At 37.0% G+C, this 20,206-nt stretch overlaps 1 protein-coding gene across 2 annotated transcripts in view; it reads right to left on the bottom strand.

The window, feature by feature from the left end:
- The window catches only part of CCDC50 (coiled-coil domain containing 50), a 72,437-nt gene that overhangs the window by 17,663 nt on the left and 34,568 nt on the right, over nucleotides 1–20,206 (bottom strand). For both annotated transcript variants that reach the window (XM_077117882.1, XM_077117883.1), the window contains exons 2-5: nucleotides 15,780–15,842; nucleotides 14,978–15,104; nucleotides 10,672–10,762; nucleotides 142–259 (exon numbers count right to left, since the gene is read on the bottom strand). In XM_077117882.1, coding sequence (XP_076973997.1) covers nucleotides 142–259; nucleotides 10,672–10,762; nucleotides 14,978–15,104; nucleotides 15,780–15,842 — 399 coding nt within the window. The remainder of the gene's footprint in view (nucleotides 1–141; nucleotides 260–10,671; nucleotides 10,763–14,977; nucleotides 15,105–15,779; nucleotides 15,843–20,206) is intronic.

The raw sequence follows: 20,206 nt of genomic DNA, 5'->3' as shown, positions 1-20,206 counted from the left end.
GATTCTAGTCACAAATCTAAATATAACAAGCAAGTGCTTAGGGATAAAACAAACCTTCCCAGGTCCCTTTCTGGACAAATTTCAAAGGTGTCTTATGATTGAGTCAAAGGATAAAGTAAGTCATGATACAGATAATGTTACCTCCTTCTTCATAATAGTAACTATCTCCATAAGCCTTGGATCCAGAGGTCTCTGGAAAGTGCTTCTTTCGTTTTTTCTCTTCCTGCAACTCCTTTTCTTGCAAAAGGCGAGCTATGTCCTGCAAACACAGAGGGAATAGAAATAAATATTAGCAAAGAATGAACAAACCTCATACAGTGATCCTACAGGTCAATGGCCAATATTCCAATGCCAAGCTTTTATGGGTTCTTTCCATAGCTCACCAGACTTTCTGGCATTACTCTCATGTAATCCAAACACCACAGAGCAAGGATAGCACATGATCCAGATGAGTGTAAAAGGCTTTTAAAAAAAATTTAATTGAAATTTAAATCTAACCAAATCTGAACAAATTCAAACCTTGCACCTTCTAAAACCAGTTCTACATCAGAATCATCCTGGACACTTAAAAAATACATGTTTGTGGGCCCGGTCTGTATGATGATGAGTAAGTCTGAATTATCAGATTCTGTAAAGTTTAAAATGGTCTGAAAACTATTTAGGAAAAAAAGAAACAACAGTTCTTCCAGTGATTCCAATTCAGTTTTGCATTAGAGTACCACCACCTTAACTGTAAAACAGAATGAAGCTTTCCAATCTCACTGCCTGCTTCATTCCCAGGTAAGTTTTTAGCTGTTACTATGTATGAGGTACTGTGAAATACAGAGTGATGAATAACACATGGATCCTATTCCCCAAAAGATTACCATTGCCCTATGAAAACATAGGAATATATAAATAACTATGGTAAAATTAACTTATAAATGCCACAGACACAGGGTTAACATATTTATGGGAATATTATTTCTTGTTTAAAGGAATTACTATAAGACTTTGAAGTGGTGTTAAGATTTTGAAAAAATAACAGAAATCCAACAGGCAAAGTGTAAGGAGAGAACACAGCAAAGGTATGAACGTTTTTAAGAGATATTAGTTTAGAGAACCACCAACAGTCCAACAGAGTATTGTAGAAGGTAAGATTGGAAATACAGTCTGAGGCTGGATCATAGGAGCTTCTTATACATGATCTTAAGACATCTGGACTTTCTAATGTAGGGAGTGAAAAGTGACAAGTTTAGTTCAGTGTACTGATCCTGCCCATTATTTCTATCAGAGCCCCATAAAACAGTACAACAACTTTTATGTCCATGTACACTTTTCTGAAGAGAAGGTCCATAGTTGTACCAGATTCTTATAAGACTAATACAAATATGACAACAGCATTCACTGGTAAATTGTAATCAAAATGATAAGTTGTTTGGAGTACTTACTTTTTTTTAGATTTAGAATAAGGAATGCAAGGAGCACTTAAATTTACATATTAAACCCCCAATATATGACATAACATCCAGGGGTGAAAGTCTCCCTGGCATAGAAGATGACTCGCACGGATGAGTCTGGCTCTGGCACTATGGGACCAACAATGTCATCCTGACCAAAAGGGGAAAATAAGTGTAACAAAGTATCAGTGGCTGAGAGAGTTCAAATTCAAAAGGCTACTCTGGAGGCTGCTCTTATGCAAACTCCAGTTAGACATTGCTACCTGTCATAACTTGCCAAACCCCAACCAAAACCATTTCAGCCAATCCTAAAGAACATCTAGGGCAATATATAATTTTCTACAAAGGTTCCATGCACTAGGGTAACTTTCTAGAAACCTAAAACCTCCAGATGGGTCCCTGGGCCAGATCAGTCCTGAAACCTAGAGAGGCAGCCTTTCCAGAACATTAGCTAGTTCCATCTCCCTACCCCTTATTATTGATAGCCCCTTTCAACACGAAAAAGGGCATAGCTCAAATACCCCTAAAGAGTGGGCTAGAAAGATCAAAGGTGATAGTGAAGTTATACAGAGAAGGTAGAGTTTAACAAATGAGTATGACTGCTAAGTCACTAGCTGGTAATTTTTTAGTCTCTAGTATCTTAGAGCAGCTAGAAGTAAAAACCTAAAATTGTGGGATTGCAACCCATACCAAACTCTGAAATCTATTCTACAACTAACTGTCGTGCTGTGCTTTGAAACTGATTACTTCTCTGAATATATGTTATTTTTCACAAAAAAGAAAAAAAAAAGTCTATCGTGATGATAAACAAATATTTTTTCCTTCTAGCCTCCAGTGTCCTGGAGCAGCTAGAAGGACAAATTTGAGATAATGATATGGTAACCCACGACAAACTCTGAGATCTGTCCTATAACTACCTGTTGAAGAGTACTTTGAAAACTATTGCTTTTCTCCTTCTTTGCTTTGTATATATGTTATATTATACAATTTAAAATGTTTATTAAAAATTTACATATTAAAGAGCTAAATTTGAAATTAGAATCACCATTTTCTGAATTTCCGGAAATAAGTCCAAATGAAGACTACAGTAAAATTACAAGGCAAAAAAGAAAAAAGTCACCAGAACAAACAAGAATACCTTTATGTTAATACTGAACTAAGTTGGATGTTGAGGCTAGCAACAATTATCAATATCCTCAACATCTACTGTTAACTCAAATAGCCTTTTAAATCTGAATTTATATTAAATAAATTTCTAAATTTGATCTTATAGATATACTATTAACACATTGCTTTTAATTTATTTCTATGTCAGGACACCTCATAAAATTTCATTTGAAGAGTTTAATGGCTAGATAAAAGTTTGTAAACCACTCTCCAAAGGAAGCCCTGTTTTATTTTCCAGATCAAGAAAGATACGATAAATAATCTAGATAAAGCCCATCCTATTGTGTCAGACACTTTAAAGGTGCTCACAAAATGCTGAATACCAGAAGGTGAAGAACACAATTCCACTTAAAGAAGATATATATAATTTTCATAAACAGCAATCTGAATTTCTAATACTTTGATGGGAAAAAATATCTCTCAAATATGAAAGCTTTCCCCTTCCAGTTCAAGGAAGAGATGTTTTAAAGAGACATTGAGAGAGAAACACTAACTACCAAAATGAACTTCTTTGAGCCGCAATTCTTTATCTATGAAATGAAAAGTTTGAACTACTCAGTCTTAAAGGGCTCTCCCAGGTTCAGATGTCTTTGACTCCCTAATATATTATTTTAATAAACGTGTGACTCTACCAGGTTCCAAGCCCTGGGCCAGGCTCATTGCCTTTGATGTTTTACAAAGTAATATATCTATCACTTTAGGAAGAGAAATAAGGAACAGGACAGATAATTTGTTCCCTAAAACTATCATCTATTATATAGTTTCCCAAATTCCTACTGAAGAAGTAGAAAGAAAAATTCAAATTCTTACCTTAGTTTTCACACTTAGTAAGCGCTCAACACATTTTTCTAGGTGATTTTAAAGAAAACAAAAATTTTTTCCCTGCTACAGCTGAGGAAAAAAATATATAAAGGAAAATTACTAGGCCCAACTGCCAGCAGACGTTATTAAACTACACTCCCAGGATCTTATCATTGCTTTCCTACTATTAAATTTAGTTTTTTTTTTTTTAACATGGGCAGGCACTGGGAATCGAACCCGGGTCCTCTGACATGGCAGGCGAGCATTCTTGCCTGCTGAGCCACCGTGGCCCACCCTAAATTTTAGTTTTTATGAATACATTGTAATAAGCTGCACTCCCAGCATAAAGAATCAGTAGAGAAATAAGGATGATGCCCCTTCTCTGTAATGTATTAATTGTCAAATAAGTGCTTTTAATCCAGTAGAAAAATAATAATGGTCATAATGCATCATGCACCTTAGCACTTTTGCTCTTCCAAAAAGCTACCAGGCTCATTTTTTTTTAGCAAATGAGTAAAGAAATTTACTGGGTAAGAAATGTCTGGGTAAGACAAAAAGGTTTGCCAGGCTTGAGTGGAGAAAGCATAAAAGATTCAAAGGAAAACTGCTGCTGGATTATAGCAAGGGCTGAGAAAAAATCAGCTTCCTTTCCTTTCCTTTCTTTAATGTGCAAGAAGTCCAGTCAGGTGATTTCAATAAGTAATTTCCCCTAAAACAAGCCAAAAAGGGCAATTATTAGGTCACAATGCTTGGATGAGCTAAGAAGCTTAGCCACCTCTGACATAAACCACCACCTTGTTCCTCAGCTTCCTTCCTTACACCACTTCCCAAATTGTGATCCTGAAAATACTAGTCTCAAAAAGATTCTAAATAAATGAATAAATAAATAAGGGAGGGAGGGAGGAAGGAAACACAAAGCATTCAATGGAAAACATGTCTCATATTAAATCTAAATTTTAGAAAAAACTGATAAAAGAAATCCATTATTTCTGTAACTCAGGATTTTACAAAAGTATTTGATGATAGAAGCTTTTTTTCACATAAAATTAAAACCTTACATGGAATTAGTTTTCTACATCCACATAACTTGGGAAAGTTAATCTAAGAGATCTCTAAAGTCCTTCTGAAGTCAAATTAATCAGGGAGATTTGCTTTGCCCTAACTCAAAGAAATAGCTCCTTTACAGAGAAGTCTTCATAGTAACTACATTTATCGGAATAGGATTTTATCATTATGTTTCCTCTCCTCCTTTTCTGGTATCCAAGCTCACCCAATTCTGGAAAAAGAGGGCACAGTTAAGGAACTCTGGAATGCTGGAGGAAGGCCATTTTTATGAAAGCATTCATTTACTGATCTCCTCCAATGGGCCAAGCATTCTACTAGGGGCCAAATAGGGAAGGTCAATATATTAAAAGTTCCTATCTAGGAGCAAAGAGAGGAGGAGGGGCCAAGATGGCGGCTTAGCAATGTGCGCATTTTAGTTCATCCTCCAGAACAACTACTAAATAACCAGAAACAGTACAGAACAGCTCCCGGAGCCACGTCAGTGACCGGACACACAGCGTACCCCAGTCTGGACCAGCTGGACCAGTTGCGAGTCTCCGGAACCGTGAGTTCCCCAAGCCGCGGCGGCCGGCGCCCAGCGCCCCTCCCCGACAGGTGGCTCACAGAGGGGAAGGAAAGAGACTCTAACAGTAGCAGGGACTGAGTCCAACCAAACACCAATTGTAGCATTAATAAACAAATTCTGACTACTAAAAGTAGGCCCCCAGCTCAGACAAACTGGTCAAGGCAGAGGTCGCTTATTGGGCTAACCGAAAAAGAGGAAAGGGGACGAAACAGGTTTTTGTGGTTGTTTCTACAGAGGCTTGGCTGCCTCTGGATTGAGCGGTGGGACTACTCGGGTTGCAACTGCCCGAGGAATAGGCAGAAACAGACTGCTTTCAGGGCTATCTCCCACGTGTGCCTTCCCCAGGGGAGTGATGAAGCCCAACTTAGGTGGAATCCCCTCTCTCAAGGAATTCAGATCCCAGGGCTTGGCAATTTGAAGCCATTAAAACCAGCCTACAACCTCTCCTCTGTCTCCACCACGCCCCCAGCAGGGAGAGCCTTCCAAAGTTAAAGGAGCCACAACATCTTTTGCTGGTGGGACCCGCCGATAGACAAGCACCACATACTGGGCAGGATAAGAAAAACAGGGCCCAGAGACTTCACAGGAAAGTCTTTCAACCTGCTGGGTCTCACCCTCAGGGAAAACTGACACAGGTGACTCCTTCCCCCGATAGGAGGCCAGTTTAGTCTGGGAAAACCCGGCTGGAGTCTGTAATACCTATGTAGACCCTCCTAAGGGTGGGGAGGGAAAAGGCACCTTACAAGCAGGACAAGAAACAAGAAAACAAGAACTGAAAAATTACCCTCTGTTAAACAAAACTTAAGCTAGAGGCCCAGAAAAAGCTGAACTGAAGGTCAAAGAACAGATAGACAACAAACTCATTTAGCAAGAAAACCCTAGGTAAGATAAGTGAAAGCAATCTACAGAATAAACTAATTAAGGTAATTAAATGTCCAGACGCCAGCAAAAAATAACAAATCACACCAGGAAAATTGAAGATATGGCCCAGTCAAAGGAACAAACCAATAGCTCAAATGAGATACAGGAGCTGAAACAACTAATTCTGAATATACGAACAGAAATGGAAAACCTTTTCAAAAACCAAATCAATGAATTGAGGGAGGACATGAAGAAGGCAAGGAATGAACAAAAAGAAGAAATGGAAAGTCTGAAAAAACAAATCACAGAACTTATGGGAATGAAAGATACAGTAGAAGAGATGAAAAAAAACAATGCAAACCTACAATGGTAGATTTCAAGAAACAAAGGTTAGGATTAGTGAACTGGAGGATGGAACATCTGAAATCCAAAAAGAAACAGAAACTACAGGGAAAAGAATGGAAAAATATGAGCAGGGACTCAGAGAACTGAATGATAATATGAAGTGCACAAATATACATGTTGTGGGTGCCCCAGAAGGAGAAGAGAAGGGAAAAGGAGGAGAAAAACTAATGGAAGAAATTATCACTGAAAATTTCCCAACTCTTATGAAAGACCTAAAATTGCAGATCCAAGAAGTGCAGTGCACCCCAAAGAGAATAGATCCAAGTAGACGTTCTCCAAGACACTTACTAGTCAGACTGTCAGAGGTCAAAGAGAAAGAGAGGATCTTGAAAGCCGCAAGAGAAAAGCAATCCATCACATACAAGGGAAACCCAATAAGACTATGTGTAGATTTCTCAGCAGAAACCATGGCGGCAAGAAGACAGTGGGATGATATATTTAAATTACTAAATGAGAAAAACTGCCAACCAAGAATTCTATATCCAGCAAAATTGTCCTTCAAAAATGAGGGAGAAATTAAAAGTTCCTATCTATTAAGAATTAGAAGCAAAACAATTAGCACAATAGAAGACATGCAAAGATAAGTGCCACAAGAGACACAGCAATTCAAACAAGATGCAGCAGATCCCAGTATATCATTGACAGCAGACTGCAAACTACTGAAACATGGTATTGGGTACCTTATGGTTTATTTGATTTATATCAGGGTTACTTCTCCCTTAAAGTTACAAACCTCTATCCCACAATGGTAGTGGGCTTCAAAAAGGAAGAAATCTTGCATATAGATACAATCAAAAGGAAAACTGAAAATGTGATTATTGAATGATAGTCAGAAAGAAAAAAAAAGGAAAGCTATTTCATTAGATTGCTAACATTTTTTTTTTAATAAGCAATTAACATCTGTTTCAGTAGGAACTCAAGGCAGGTAAAAATCCCTAAAGAGTTACTCTACAAGAACAAGTATACAGGGCGGCCACAGTGGCTCAGCAGGCAAGAATGCTTGCCTGCCATGCCCGAGGACCCGGGTTCAATTCCCGATGCCGATGTAAGAAAAAAAAAAGAACGAGCATACAGGATAACACCAAGTTTATGGATTTAAAAACATTAATGTAACTAGGAAAAGAGAGGAAAGAAATCTCTCACCCAGAAGCCTCTCTTCCACACCATCTTACCATGTATGTATAACTTATTCTTTTGGGGGGAAGTACATGGGCCAGGAATCGAACCCAGATCTCCCACATGGCAGGTGAGTATTCTACCACTGAACTACCCATGCATCCCTTTGCATAACTTACTTCCCCATCCCCCACCACATGGGCAGGCACCGGGAATTGAACCTGGGTCTCCGGCATGGCAGGCAAGAATTCTGCCACTGAGCACCTCAGTACACCCGCCTAATTTATATTTAAAGTACCCAAACATGAGCTTATTACCAAGTTTTATAAGTATTCTTTCATAAGATAAAATTCTAATCACCTTAAGAATGCTATGAGAAAGAATCATAGTTCACACTAGCTTTTAATGTAAAATGGTTACTAAGTTTATTCCTAAACAGATATTTTAAGCAGCTTCAAATTGTTGGATTAGTGCCATTTTTCATAACATGTGGTCATAATGTTTATCTAAGCCCCCAATTTTTTTTTCCCAAAATAGCTGCACACACATACAGTTGCACTTAAGTTCAAACACATCTGTACTTATGTAAGTATTCACACACATACACATACACACAAATAAGAGCTTTAAGAATAACCAAGCTAAATCAAATACACACATATTCCTCAGTTTCAATAAATAGCACTGCATAGCACATGTAGTTATGCTGTGACTGAAGTGAAACAACCCAGTGGAATTTATCTACTTTTATTAATCACAAACTCATGCAGTACAGTACTCCCAAAGTCTACAAGCCCCTTTAACAAGGGACCCTTAGGAGAATTCAGCTACAAGGCACTGCTGTGCAAAAGAGTTAAATAAAAAACAAAAATAAGAGACAAAGAGAATGGGCTTGGGGGGAGGGGTATGCTGAAGGGAGAAAGAGAGAAAAGAAGGGGTAGAGATCACAATGCTGATAAGAAGACAAAGGATCTTTATTCTCTTTATCTCTTTATATCTCTTTATTCCACATCTGTCTCCCTGCATGGAAATGCTACTTTGCTTACATATGTATGTATTCTGTTAAAAAAAACGCAAATAAAAATTATACCATAACAAAGCTAGAAATGCACTCACACAAAGCTGTATAATTTCCCCATTTCTCATGCATAATGTGGTTCAGAAAAAAATCTCAGTCCCTAGCAGAAAGGGGTGCTGGCCTTTACATTTGGTTGTTTTGGGGATGTATACATTAAGCTCTAAACTTCCCAAGGAGAACCGACCCTATAAATTTCTAAGAGATATGGGTGAAAAGCCAGAGGAATTTTCCACAGCCCTGGTGCTGAATAAGAACTTATTAACTGAGCAGACACTACAGGAAAGCAGAAGAGTACAGGTGTGGGGGTGGGGGTAGGGTTTAGGAAAGTTCATGACTAATAAGGATGCTTTTTCAAGTGTTTTCTAGGAGAATTAGCACTACTGTGTCAGTCTCAGTCTCCTCTGCCTATGAGGCACACAATTTCCAATGGACTAAAATAAATAAGCATTATCTTACATAACTCAATAACAAACTTTTATAACGCAAATTTTGTTTATTTAAGGTTTAACAACATACTAGTCAAATGAAAGCCACATTTTTCTATGACAAAAGAACATCTTGGCACAGGAGAACTCGAATCTAAGTTAAGAGCTGAAAACCCAAAAAGTGTAAATGAAATGTTTAAAGACTATTCTCATTAAACCTTCATAACTTAATTTCTCACTCAACCTCTCCACTACACTGGGAAAGGGAAGAACATTTCAAGAGGTCAGACAGGAGTGGAGTAAAAGTTACTGGGAAGTCTGTAGCAACAAGGAAATTCTTGCAGGCTCTTCAAATCCAATATATGCTATATATTGGAACACACTTAGCCTGTTTATTTTTTCCTTTTTCTAATTTAAGATACCTCTTCATAAAAGAAATCCTTGTTTTTACAAGGGGCAGCTTAGAATGGTTGAAAAACACCTGGCAAGAAAGCAAAAGGGGAAGAGCAATTATTAATTTACCAGATTTTATATGAACTGTTTCATTTAAACCTCACAACAATCTTTTAGGGTATGTACAATTATTACAACTTCCCAATTTGTAACCTGGGGTTCTGCAAGGTGAAGTGAGATTCAAACCTCCAAAGTCCATACTTTTATCACTGTGCCACAGTATTTCTAAGTCAGAATCAGTCAGTCAGATGACCCAAATTATACAGACATTTTTGTGGCCTCTTATTATAATCTGGGGCCAGTGAATTATTTAAGACTAAATTTCTTTATCAGAAAAATGAGGTTAATCACTGTACTGCTTGCCCGTATATTTCTTATTGCAATGATAATTCTGATTTGAAATGAAAGCATAATATTGGCCTAAAGTAATTTGTGTTGGTATCTTTTTCTATCCTGTTTTAAATAGAAGCTTTCCTGTCTACAAAATAAAATCCCTCTTTCAGTACTCAGTCACCCCCAAAGCAAAGTCTTAACTATAGGGAGATAATACATGCTGTAGTACGAAGAGCCCCCTGTGTTAATGGGCAAGAACAAAGTAACTCCTAATTCTTACTTGCAGTTCTGATCATCAAATAATCATGGTTTGTTTCTTAAAGAAATAAGGAAATCATACTGGGAGTGTTATACTCATCTGACATTAAAAAGAGGTCTTATTAGAAGAAAGGCAGCTCAGTGGAAACAGCCATGTATGTAGGCTAATTTACTAATGACACTGATCATATCTATTTAGTAGGGTGATCATAGGTGACCATTTGCTTAGGATAGCCCCTATTTATGAAATTATTAATAGTGCCCCCTTTAATCTTTTAAAGTGTCTATGGGTCAATTCCACCTCATTGTAAATATAGACAGTGAATAAAAACAGCACTATAGTTGTAAGAGGCAAAGAACTGGTGCAAATTGAAACAGAATGGCTTGTAGAAGTGCTGAAAATAACACACAAAAGTAAATTCAAATCTTCTTACAAACCAAACACTACTGCTAATTTCAGTCACTTTCAGCTTTAAAAACAATATAATTTATATCTCTTAAGACTTTACCACTTAACACAACTGATCAAAAGGCAATCCACTGTGGTACCTGGAGGGTAATGCTTGGACTGTTCCACCTAAAATGAGGAGGGTTCTGTTGCTCATCCCGCAACACTATACTGAGGCTGTAGATAATGAAAGTATTTGCTCAAGAGCCAAGCATTCCTTTTCTTCACGAGGTAGGGGAACACTAATTAAATTGTACCTCATCCTTCTTCTCCTGAATGCGTCGTCTCTCTGCCTCAATTGTCAGCTTCTCCTGGATTTCCTGAGCAATTTCACAATCTTGTTGTTCACTAAAAAGCAAGGGTAAAGATAACATGAATAAAGAAACAAGACATGATTCTTCTAAAAATAATAAGCACCATTTCTGAATACTCACAATGAGCCAGTATACAGTTTTACCTAATTTTATTTCCATAACAATGATACAAAGAGGTTGATATCGTCACATCTTACAGATAAGAAAAATGAAGCCAGGGGAAGTTAAAATTTTTCCCTAAAATCACAGAGAAAATAAGAGGTAGAGCTGGAATTTGATCCCCAGACACAAGGAAAAGCTCCATGCTTTTCCTAAACTACCAGATCACCATATCCAACTGGGCTACTCTACAGAAAGACAAGCGTGTCTTCTTTGAGATTCTGCAAAGGAGATATAGACCATGAGGCTACTATTCACAAATATCTAAATACGTATAAAGAGCACAAAAGAAGTCTGGGAGTGAACTCACTGAAATGTAAATAATAATGTGGTCACCAAGGGGTAGTACAGATTTAAAATGATTTTTATAAATTATCTATCTATATATTTTTAAATTTCTTAAAAATACATACCTAACAAAGTAAGAAAATAAGAATATATATGCCCCAATTTTGATTCCTAGTAGAAGCTTGTCAGGCTGGTGCCAGTTTTTTAACACCCTGGTCACCAAGAAGCAAATGCTATGATACCACTGTTACCAGTTTTTGTTTGTTTTTTGGCATTTGTATATTCAACAAAGATTCTACTATGTATATATGTATATTCAACAGCATCTACTATGGACCAGACACTGTGCTCAACACTGGGGATACAAAATGAATAAACTTTCATCTTGCCAACAGAAGCTCACAGAGAAACAGATCCTTTAAAAGGGCAGTTCCCACAAAAAATGAGATTTGGTTTTCTTAGAGGTGGCTACAAAGTTTGGCCTTGGTACACAAGTCTGCTGGTTTCCAATTTTAAAAAAAGCAACAGGCAGCTTAAAATTTTAGAATGTGATAGCTCTAGATAGCTAGGAAAGAGGAACATAAACATATTTAGAGTTTATTATATGAAAAAATGTTGGAATAAAATTACAATTGTGATTTATATATTTATGTGTGTATGTGTGTGCATATTTATGTATTACATATTTATATATTATATATGTAAGGTCATATGCTAAACGAATTATCCTTTTATTCTCCTGCCAATCAAAATTACAATACTCTATGTTACTCAGCCCTGGTTATTTGTCACATTTAATGCTATTCTTTTATAAATGAAAAGAGTTTAGGGGTGTGGTGGAGGTGGATAAGAAGCAATATTCTAACTAACTTCTCCAGAGGAATTAAGACCCATCTACTCTATTTTAACAAACAGAGAGAATGAAAGCTATACTCATTTTTATAAATAAGCAGTTATTTTAAAAATATTTGGAAATAGGTAGACATAGATGGAAATAGATGTGTGTTTGCATATGTGTATATGTGCATGCAAGAGAGATTAAGAACAACAGCATACAAGACAAAGAGCTTGAATCAGAGATGGAAAACTTTTTTAGAATCAGTAGGAAAATCACTAGACAAGAAGTCTGCAGACCTAACTTCTGGTCCTGACTCTGACACTGATAACCTGTGAACCATGCCTCCATGTTGTTTTTGTCTATAAAATAAATTTGGATGGCGTGACTTCATATTACAGGTCTAATGTTCTAGAATTCTTACCCTTCAAACCAAAGAACTGAAAATAAACAAAAATCTACTCAGAGCTATTTCACCTATGTTTTCTCTTTTCATTCACTCCTCTCCTGGTTAATAATCATATACAAAATTATGACCTTAGTTGTCAAAGATTTTCTCTACCTTGGACTTCCCAAATTAATATAAAATCTGTGGAGGGAGTAAAAGACTACATGTGAGATGATAATAGATGAAAGAAAGCAGAAACATCACAGAAGGCATATCCAAATGAAGGGTTAAAAGTCAGAAGTGACTGAGATGCATTTCCTGGTTCAGAAAATAAAGAAGTGAAATTTCAGCTCAGCTTAATGATTTCAAACCATACTGACAAAAAGGACCAGCTCTGGCTCAGCCAGCTAATTGTACAGAATCCTAAGGAAGCAAAAGCAAGTGAAAAAAGAGTGGTCCTGACTCTTCACTGATCCACTTCACTGATCCTGACTCTTCACTGATCCTGAAAAAAGAGTGGTCCTGACTCTTCACTGATCCACTTCACTGATCCTGACTCTTCACTGATCCTGACAAAAGAGTGGTCCTGACTCTTCACTGATCCACTCAGGATCAGTGGATCCTGAGCCCCAGGATCCAGACTGGGTGAAAGGTTCTAATTCATTAAAATCTGCAGCATTTCATTCTTTCCATAGTGTGTGGCTATCAAGGTTGCCAGAGGTGTGAAAATTAAAAACCATCCTTTCTAACTTATTCATTCCAGCCAGTAACACTTTCCCAAGAAGAAATGTAATTCTGGATCTCCTCTCATCTGGGACACATAATCCATCAATCTCCAAGTCATGATTTAAATTTTACACTGGTTTGTCTTGATAATCTCTGAAGAACCTCATTATATTGTCATTACCCTAATTCAGTATCTTAAATTTTAAATGTGTATTTCTGCATCAGCCTCAGCAAAGCTTTCCTAAGAGATGCATTGTGAATAATGGAGATATGAATTATGATTTAGAATTCTGAACGTTCTAGCTCTCTCACCTTAACACAATCTGTAACACTGAACCTCTAAGTCTTCAATCTTTTACTCTCTATGGCTCCATTACCATTACCCCAAATTCAGTACTCTTCATTTCCTTCCTCTCTATTATCTGTCACCATCACCCTCTATTCAGGTTTCATCATTTCTTAATTTGACCACCACTCAATGCTGTCTTCAATCTTTTCACCCACCAGTCCCCAAAACACATTGCAAAATGAAAATCTAAAACACCTTCAGTTATTCTCTAGTTCTTATAAAAGTTATGATATTTATATTCCTTAATATAACTTACATAATGCTTATGGTTTGGCTCCTGACTAACTTTCTGGCCTTACTTCCTATTTGTGTCCCAAACCATATGCGCTAGTCTGGCAATACTGAACTTCTTGCAGCTACTGTACGATTTCAGGCCCTTTTACCTCTCACCTTTATGCTTGCTACTCTCTGGCTGGAATAGTTTTCTCCAGTTATCATTGTTAACTCCTAAATAACCATCAAGACTCAAATTAAATATATCACTTGTTTTATAAGCTTTTTCCATCCACTTCTCTCTTCATAGACTATTATTTGTAACTTGTCTATACATCTCCAGATATACAATACTCAGGGTTTCACCCTGAGGATCTTAAAAAGCAATGGCTACATTTTATTCATATGTGGTCTGCAGTGCCTTTCATGAAGAGTCAATAAAAATGTTTATTTACGAAATGAAGAAGCCAAACAAAAATAAATAAAGCCCTCTGTACAAATAATAAAACAATGACAAACCCCTCCAAAAAGATAGTAAAAATGGCAGGCTTTTCTATTTTATTTGACACTTCAGTAAATTAGGGGACCTCTCACTTCTTCCTTTGCCTCTTTTCCCTGAATAAAATAGGTCATGATTAAATCTGCCATTAGCTCTTCAGGATAAGAATCACTCTCAGAGAAGAGATGTACCCTGTGAACTTTAAAACATTGGAAAAGAGTTAAAAAGCTACTGCGCTGAAAGGAATCTTAGAAATGATCATCTCTTTATTAAAGGAGACTGAGAACAAACATATCAGATACTGAAAATATGGTATAGAACTGAGTGTATAAGTTTTCCAGAACATTCTGCTTCTACCTGAAAAGCAAAGGGTTCAAGGAAAATAACAGCAGCAAACACAGCTAGGAAAGAGTAAAGAAACAGAATACAACTCAAAGTCCTCTGATATTCATTTTTTCCTCCAACAACCTATACCTATGAGTTAGAGGGTACAGAGACTATTCTCCCCATGTTATGGGTAAGGAAAACAGAGAAGTAGACCAATTGACTCCAAGCCATATAGCTGAAAAGTGTTGGGGTTAACACCCAAATCTACATGGCCCAAATCCTACTCAAGTTTTCCAACAACAAGAAACATTTTTCAAATCAAAGAAAACTACTGGATACCACTGTAGGATTTGAAATCTAATAGTGAAAGGAAACAGACGGACAGAAGGACAGTCCCCCTTTCCCCTGTCCCGGTGTTAGCCTCACAGTCACTGGTATGATCCCTCCTACTCCCCATATTCTCACAGATCTTTATAACGCTTCTGGAGCTGAGCCTGGGCTTTCAGATCTTCCTCTTGAAGCTGCTTAGCCACCTGTAGATCATGCTGAACCAAACGATTCCGCTGAATGTTCGATGCCAAATGATGCTCAACTGGACAGAAAAGAGAAGTATAATGTTTTGGCATGTTAATTAATAAACCTCATAATAAACTTAAAAGAGCTTTACCATTAAAAAGATCTTCACATTTAACACTTCATTTTATGCTCTCAACAATGCTGTATAATAGGCATCACAGGAATTATTATTTCCATTTTTCCATTAAGAAGGAAGATGATCAGAAAGATTAAGTGGTTGGCTTTGGCCACAAAGCAAAAAATGGTAGTGCCAGAACTTAAGACACAAATACTCTGAAGTCAGAGTACATGCAGAGATAGAAAAATTCCATAATGTGACCTAATTAAAATTAATGTTTCCTGGGAAAAGTGCTCAGGCACCTATTCTAGAGGGAGGAACAGATCCCCATCCCTGCTTTCTGCACACCCTAGATACACCTACAACCACTGTCTCCCTCCTATAATATTAAAGTAAAGAGAGAGACTCAACATCCTCTTTTCTTGCATCCCTGGCTAAACTACATTACTTCAAAACAATCATAACTTCATTCTTCATCCAGATGTCATTTGCCTGGGCAAATCCTTCAAGATGGATGTATGTTTTAGCCTGCTGACTGTGTTTTCTCTGAGTCTCACCCTAAGAAATAGGCCCCAAGCTACACTAAAAAAAAGAAAACTGAAGGTGCATGAATGAGAAGAGGCCATTACTCACTCTCTTGTTCCTGCAAGCTATGAGCCAAGGTGTGGTCCTCCAGGACAGCAAAATCACGGCATACTGGAAAGGATGAGGGAGAAAGAGAAGACAGAGGAAGGTTGGTTAACATTGTTTTTTAAAAAAGGAAAAGGATTTTGTTTACATAAAAAAAAAAGTCCATTTTAACACTCCAGGATGATTAGAGTTACAACTGGCAATGCACAAAACAGTGACAAATTGGCACAAAGTCTTCACTCACAACGTACACACAATACCTGCTTAGTAAAGTACACAGTGTTAAAATATGGTTTGCTCTGTTCTCTGGCCTGAGAGGACATAACCCACAGAAACAAAACTCAGAGATCCAGAAATTCCAACCCACTTCTATAAAGGGTGGACAAGTACTGCTGAAATAAAAGAAGAGTCAATGATGCTTTGCATATTGCTACTGAGAGACAGCTGAGTTCCCACGTGGTCAGAGGAGTTAAAAGAAATCTAGCCTATGCCTCAGCCATCTGAGGATCTTTTCCCAGAAATAAACAACTATCTTGGGGTCTTTATGGAAAACATGTCTTCATTAGTCCCGCAGGTAGGAGCAGATCACTACTTTAAGGATAATCACTCTTAAATGTGTTCCACACTTTCAGACATGAGGAAGAACTGATCTCTAGGTCTCTCTCTCTAAACCTAGAGCTGCCTCCAAATAGTCTGTATGCTAAAAGCAATTGAAAACCCTGGCCCTAGATGAGGAGACCAGAAATTTGCTTTTAACTCTGCCTCCATCTGGAGATCCAGAGAAGAGTATTTGCTACTCCGTTTTCTTGAAGGAAAATGGAAAAGGGATGACCCCCAAAGTACATTCATTGTACTAACATTCAAACTCCTGCTATTTAAAACAAACACACAAACAAAATAAAATATGATAAGCCCTTATTACCGAAAGTGCTGTTTCGTTTGTTTTAAGACCATGCAGTTTAGGTGATATGTTCTCACTCTATTCCAAATATGTAATGCAGGTTAAGAGGAAAACTCCGAAAAGCCTCAATTACTGAATTGTGTGGTACTCATGAAACTGTCCCCTAGGACTTATCAGGTTACAGATTTCTTTCTGAAGCTCCAGAATTTCTCATGAGGACATTTAACTTCTATGGAATGAAAAAATACTCCCTTGTCATTCTCAACACATGGGCATGTTCACATACACATTCAGACCACTCTGTCCCCCACTGAGAGTTAATGCAACCACAAAGTAGACGAACTTGGAGATGTCAAGACTACTTTGGAGTGATTTTATGATGGAAGACGTGTTCCTGCCCAAGAATCATATTAAACTAAAAATCACTTGCTTACCCTTTGCTCAAATGCAAAGATGATCAACAAATCTAGTAATTAATTAACACCAAAAATCCCATTCTTTTTCATCAAATACATTCTCAGCAAACTGTAACACTTGAGGTCTAATTCCCTGATTGAACAGGTGGGAAAATGGAGGGCCAGAAAAGAAGAACAGACTGATGAAAGCTATACAGTATGATGGTGACAAGGCTGAGGGGCAGCTTCTGAATCTCCTATCTTCCAGGACAGCAAGAGCTCTTTTTTTCCCTGACAGCCCCCTTTACTCTGAGTAAGTCATGACTGGAATACACTGAAAGGAGATATTCTATACTAACCAACATGCACCCTCTAAAACACTTCAGTTAATTAACATCTTTAAAAGGTAAAATGTATGGATTTAATTTATAGAAAACATATATTTGAAGTGAATTAACCAAAAAGAATGTAATCAAATCGTGTGCAACAGAATGCTATTTTAATACATTGCCTTATTTGAAGAACATTTATTATATTGGAAAAGCCCGTCTTTAAATAAAACAAACTTACATTAACAATTATTAACAAATCATGGTGGCAACCTGTTATTAGGTCATAAAACCAATTTACCAAGTCTTGGTCAAATATGAAACAAATAGTCTAGAAAATAACATAGTTTATCATACTTAATATCGGAAACTATGGTTCAAAGCAACTTTTTTCTCAATTTCACACTACACACACATGCATATGCGTATACATGCCTATAATATGTATTGAGTAATAATGTAAAACGTATCATTCAGCAGAACATGTTCAAAAAAGTTTAAAAGCTCTTTTGAATGTAAGTTATTATATCAGAAAATTATACCAAAATAATAGATTTAATACACTTTTAATGTTGACTAAGATAAAAAACTATAAAAATAACTTGTGTTCTCCACAATTAAAAATTTAGACTGAGACAGGGGCTACATATATAATTGTTTAAAACAATAATCTTTTTTATTTCAGCCAGCACAACATTAAAAACATATAAAATATATAGTTTATGGATGCATACACCTGTAATAAAAATGCATATATTTTAACATATGGCACTGACAAAAACAGAACCCAGAATGGTGGTTAAGAGAAAAAGGAAAGGGGGCAGGTACAGGACAAATGTACCTTAGATGTATATGCTATTCTACTACTTTAAAAATAATGAGAAAAAAAACTGAAGCATATAAAGCAAAATATTAAAAATTATTAAACTTTGGTGTCTTTTACATTATTTTCTGTGCTTTTTGTGATGGTCTGGGTATTTTGGATTCTATACTAGAAAGTAACTTCTTTTTTTAATCCAATTGTTTCATCTTATGTCAATAGCATATACTGCTAAAACACACATGAAAACACAGACTTGATCGATCACTGAGAGCAAGGAATTTATTATTAATTATCTTAACAATGACTCTTTCATGCTTATTATCTAAAACTACAAGACTGGAGTACATTCAATTATTGTGATTTGGCCTTGCATATTCTTATAACAGAGGTCGAACTGGCACCCAAAAGATATGGGGAGGGTCTGAGCCAGAAGAGGATCAATATCTTCATTCACTACAAAGAAGTACATATATTCACTCATACACAGAGGCTGTTTTTTCAAAGACACTGATTTTTCACTTCAGAGTTTACTAACAGTTTCCAAATATATATTATTTGCTAAGTTCACAATTTCTTCTGCAAACACTATGTTCCTTTCAAGACCTGTGTGGCAGTTTGAAGCTGTTATAGATCTCAGAAAAGGTCATGTTCTTTTAATTCATTTCTGTGGGTGTAGACCTATTGGAGGTGAGATATTTTACTTAGGTTATTTCAGTTGAGGACTTACCCAGGGTGGGTTGTAGTCCTCTTCCTGGAATCCTTTGTAAAGAGGATAAAAGACAGAAAAAGCCCAGAGATGTTTAGAGAAAAGCCCTGGAGAAGCTAAGAGAAAGAAAACAGCAAGGAAGCCACTGAAGCCAGAAGCTGAAAGCAACAAAACCCAGGAGAGAAGGTCCAGCAGACATCATCATGTGCCTTCCCATATGACAGTAGTATGCCGAATTCTGGCAGCTTGTCTTCCAAGTATTTGTGCTGATGACGCCTTGAGTTGGACAGTTTCATGGTCTAAGAACTGTAAATTGTAAGTTAATATACTCCCATTGTAAAAGCCAGTCCATTTCTGGTATACTGTACTTCATCACCTTCAGCAAACCAAAACAACCTGCCTCTGTATTCCCTGCATTGCTATTCTGATGCCAGCTGGAAGATATTCACACTCCAGTTACTCTGTAAATGAGTAACCAGATTGGGAGTTATTGAAAACATTTCATAGCCAGCCCAAATTCAGAGCCTAGACCTTTGTTCCTTCTCTAACCTCACCTACTTTGACATAAACAGTCTAAATATTATACTAAGTATAAATAGCATTAATTTATCTCACCATTCTTCCATGCAGGCAAATTTAACACAAACCATTAGACCCTGGGCTTTCATCCAGGGTCTTAAACTTTTCCCCTCCCACGTTCACTTTCATTCACCCTAATCAGAAGCTGATTTTCTTGCCATTTAGCCACCCTCATCACTGTTTCTAATATTCCTGCCCTACTACTAATATTAGCTTCCTCATCCTAGTTAATTCTGTAACTGTAATCCTTTGTTCCACCCAGACCTCACTGGGTGAGGTCCTACAGCCTCTTCTTACTGCCCCAAACACTTTCCCCAAAGTTAGGATGCTAAGTCTCTTTTGAATACCGATAACCATCCATCTCTGGACTGTTCCTTAGAAGAGCATCAACAGAAAGAAACAATCTTTGTCCTTCAACTGGAGCACACAACTGCCTTTCCATCAAATAGCAAATTCTTTTGGGCAGGAACCTTGAGGGCCTAATCTCTGAACCTTCCACACAATCAGCACTGAATGTAGCATATAGTATGATTTCAGAAAATGCCTATTAATAAAAAATAAATGGCATATCAGGAAACGCTCATGAATAGAAAATAAATGAAGAGAAACTGGTCAATAAAGTTGAAGAACAGCAACAGTTCCATAGACAAAGGAAGAAAACAACGTTTTAAAATGATTAAGCTCTGCTGTTCTGACA

The sequence above is a fragment of the Tamandua tetradactyla genome, chromosome 10 (genome assembly GCF_023851605.1).
Source record: "Tamandua tetradactyla isolate mTamTet1 chromosome 10, mTamTet1.pri, whole genome shotgun sequence".
In the NCBI taxonomy this organism is placed as follows: Eukaryota; Metazoa; Chordata; class Mammalia; order Pilosa; family Myrmecophagidae; genus Tamandua; species Tamandua tetradactyla.
This window is presented reverse-complemented; position numbering and strand designations above follow the sequence as displayed.